The 4097-nt window shown below is 36.4% G+C and overlaps 1 protein-coding gene across 2 annotated transcripts in view; it reads left to right on the top strand.

Moving 5' to 3' along the window:
* The window catches only part of LHFPL3 (LHFPL tetraspan subfamily member 3), a 509453-nt gene extending 506811 nt beyond the window's left edge, over nt 1-2642 (top strand). The window contains exon 3 of one of the 2 annotated variants that reach the window (XM_003782604.3): nt 341-2642. In XM_003782604.3, the coding sequence (XP_003782652.1) occupies nt 341-369 (29 nt within the window). In that variant the 3' untranslated portion in view covers nt 370-2642. The remainder of the gene's footprint in view (nt 1-340) is intronic. The other variant, XM_003782605.2, reaches the window with a different exon arrangement.
* The last annotated feature ends 1455 nt before the right edge of the window (nt 2643-4097 follow it).

Below are 4097 nucleotides of genomic sequence, written 5' to 3'. Positions count from 1 at the left end.
AAAAAAAAAAAAAAAGAGGAAAACATACAATTGAGACATTTTCCCATACAAGGCAGGAGAGTCAGTGACGCTTGGGATCATCCACATTCTCCCTTGCTCCTTCAAAGCAGCCTGTAATCTTGACCCAGATGAAAGAAACATGTATTCTCCTTGCTGGGAAGACTGTTGTGGGCTTACTGGAACAAAAATCTCAGTAACAAATCCAAAGTGCATTTGAACCATTTGTTGGTGTGTTTTTCCATGACGAATAATATTGTGCACAAAAGTCTTGCTGACAGAAAATGATGCGTTCTTTTTTCTTCCCCACCCCTTCTCTCTCTCTTCCCTCCCTTTTCTGCAGTTCTGCTAAGCCAATATTCTCTAGAATGAGCACAAAACAAATCGAATAACAGCTAAACAAATTGAATAACAGCTTTTATACATCAACATCAAGAAGGAAGACGCTTGAGAGAGATCAGAGTACAGAGATGAACATGGACAAGAGTGAAACATTCACCTATCAAAGCACCTTCTAAATCTAGATCAGCAGAGATGGGCGTGACTTTCTGGAAAGAGATGCAATCGTGGATTCCATGCCAACTCACTGGAAACCGTCATTGGATAAGATCATGAAAAAGTCATATTCAGGAAACATTTGAAGGAGGAGGAATATAAATGTGCGGGAATTTACGTGTAAAATACATAAGTACTGAGGTTTGTAAACTGTCCTTTTAATCAAACTGAAAACAAAAAGCTTTACTCTTTCAATAGAATTTTAAGAAAGGCAGTTAGGCTAAATTATTCCTATCTCAATAGCCAAGAGGCTGATCAAGCATCATTTATTAAGGGAGCATCTTAGAAAATGCCTCTGAATGTTTTCACAGGAGCCGTGACCTTTGATTCCTCATCCCTACCTGTCATTTATTTCGCTGTGTAATAAGTTATAACCACTCAGTTATTAAGAAATGTAACACTCTAAATTTTTACCCAGTCTGTGTTCCATTTAATCTGTCCGTTCAGAGTTATTACTGAGAAAGTGTTTCTGACATATACCATTGCTCCATCAAGCTGTATATTACAGGAAGTACATCTTTACATTATAGGTTCCCAAGCAACATAGTTGTCCCTATCTTTCAGGAAACAGCATCAAGGAACTCTGAAAAATATAGAAAGGTCACTTTCACCTTGGATGCTTACATGTACTATATAGGCTACTATCAGATGAATACTCTGTTCTAATTCTCCTTAGTATATGCATAGGAATTTAATATGCATTATAAATAACTTATCTAAAATATATCCTTTTTATATTTCTTTGTTATACATGTTATCAGAAATCTATATCTTTTATGTCCCTTACTGACAGGCACTCATTTTTTTAAATCATTTCATTAAACATATTTCTAAAAGATAGTAAGTGGTACTAACAAAATAAATAATAATTTAATAGCCTTAGAAATAAATGACTATATGCTTATATAGATCAAAGACACTCTATAGGAATAAGTTACCCTTTTATTGACTAATGTTGGTTTCAAAAATACTCAGATTCTTTTTAGTTAGCTGATTTCTGGCTGTAGTTACATCTAACCAGTTGTCTTCAACAATCTTTTGCTTACAGGCTTCCTTCACCACATATCCTGCCAGTATTCAACAACAGAGAAATATTTAAAGTTGAAATAGCCAATTGCCTGAGAGTGAACACAAGCTAAAATTTACATCAAGGATAGTTAGTGGAAGCCAAACCATGTTCTATACCTGAGCAGAAAGCATAGACATATAGAATTCTCTCATTCATAGATTCAAAATTAAGATTAAATCAGCATATGTCACTAAAACATCAGACAGAAGATAACACAAGAATTGATACGGATCTGGGGTGATTGCCCTGATCCTCTCTCTGTTAGGACCACACTCGTATTCTAGCCAAATGTATCTGATACTAGCCATCTTTTCACAAATGGCTAAAAGTAAATTACTGGCACACTCAAAGGAGTAAAACCCAATTCACAGAGATGATGCTTTTCTAAAGAACCAAATTAAGGGCATACTTATTATCCATAACTAAAGTATTAGTCATTCTGGGAGTTATTTGTTGCTTTAAGTTTTAGCTCTCTACTGGATTCATAACACCCTACTTACTAAATTTAATTACACACAACTTTTCAAGAATTCATCTTTGGTTTAAAGGGAGATACCTCTCTGCTTTATCTATAATAAAAACAAAAGGTATTGGCTGTCTCTAATCCATATAAATTACAGAGTCCACTGGGAGTCCTGCCTCACTCATAGTGGTATTAACAAAAATTAAAAAGTACTTCCTATCCACATGCAAATGTTTTTAAAAAGTTTTTGCCATAAAACCTAAGTGTAATTTAGCATACCACAGTGCTCTGAAGATGGGTCATTGATGATGTACCATTTGTACATAGGTAATACACATGTAAATCACTAAATGTTAACTAAGTATAAGAAGTATGTTTTTATCTTTTTTAAAAACAAAAAAAAATGTGACTCCCTTTCTCATTCTGTTCTGTTGTATTGCGTCCAAAAGTTGTGTGTAATTTTTTTAAGGTCCAGGAAATGTAAAGAAATTTGTTGGGATATCTGAATTTCTGTAAAAAAAAAAAACAAAAATAAAAATAAGATTTTGTTACTTAAAAGAATCCTTGGTGGTGTGGTATACATTCAATGCGTTCTGTCTTTGTTCAGTGATCCAGTGATACCGTGTTTCTCCGAAAATAAGACTTACCCAAAAAATAAGTCCTAGCAGGATTTCTATGCATTTGTTAAATATAAGCCCTACCCCCTATAAGACCTAGTGATAGGCGTGGCTATGCAGCATATCTGCATAGTCACGGCATGCATTTTGGTGCAGAGTGGTAAGGAAGACTGGAATACTTTTTATCTGCCACAGCTCCTTTCTCCGAGCCATTGGCACTTCCATGGGTGAGCATGTGGTAACCACAGTCGCAGGCATCCTATTGCACACATGAGAACAGCTAGGGGAAAGGAGTTCACGCATCACTAGCGCCAGCCCCACCAACAAGATCGGCTCCCTGCCCCAGTCAGGTCCAGAAGAAGATGACTTAACTGTATTTGAATAAATGTAGATTATTGTATTATACTTAATAAAAATAAGACATCCCCTGAAAATAAGCCCTAGTGTGTCTTCTTGAGAAAAAATAAATATAAGACAGTGTCTTATTTTCGGGGAAACACAGTAGCTGATGGTTTGATTGAAATGACTACCTCAGAAAATCGCTTTGCTGATATTTTCATGTTTGCCAAAAGCAGATGTATATTAGCTATTCAGGACCCTCATGTAGAAGGCATGATTAATATCTCCAGATCCTTTTCTAGTCAGACATAGGCATACCTCAAGCTAATTCTTCATGTACTCAGTGGAATGAAATTGATAACTAACTAAATAGCTGAACTGCTCAAGTAAAATTCAACCTGTGGTATCCAATTGCCTGATCTTCACTTCGCAAATTGAAAACAGCCATCTGTTCCTGAGATAAGAACAATCCTTTTGTAGTACTTCATACTGGGTATATGTCGTCTATGTGGGTTCCAACCCCAATTCTTGGTTTACTAAATGATTCTGAATAACTCTAAGCCTAAATGAATATAAATAATAATACCCAGCCCCACAGTTTGTTGTAAGGATATAAATTAAATTATAGTGTTGTCCTTAACAAGTAGGAGATATTCAATGAATGTTAATTCCTTCCCCTCCTACTATATGCAAGACATTGAAGGTAGAAGAAAAGGAACATAAAACATAAAGTCTTAGCTGAGCATGGTGGCTCACATCTGTAATCCTAGCACTCTGGGAGGCTGAGATAGGAGGATTCCTTGAGCTCAGGAGTTCAAGACCAGCCTGGGCAAGAGCGAGGCCTCGTCTCTCTTAAAAATAGAAAAATTAGCCAGGTGTTTTAATAAGCACCTGTAATCCTAGCTACTCAGGAGGCTGAGGCAGGAGGATCACTTGAGCCTAGGAGTTTGAGGTTGCTGTGAGCTATGCCGAGCCCATGGCACTCAAGCCTGAGCAACAGAGCAAGACTTTGCCTCAAAACATAAATAAACAAACAAAGTTTCCACTCTCAAGATGC

This window comes from Otolemur garnettii, unplaced genomic scaffold, assembly GCF_000181295.1.
Source record: "Otolemur garnettii isolate 467f Iridium unplaced genomic scaffold, OtoGar3 scaffold00005, whole genome shotgun sequence".
NCBI classification, from domain to species: Eukaryota; Metazoa; Chordata; class Mammalia; order Primates; family Galagidae; genus Otolemur; species Otolemur garnettii.
The sequence above is the reverse complement of the archived record's forward strand: the minus strand, read 5'-3'. Positions and strand labels throughout refer to the sequence as shown.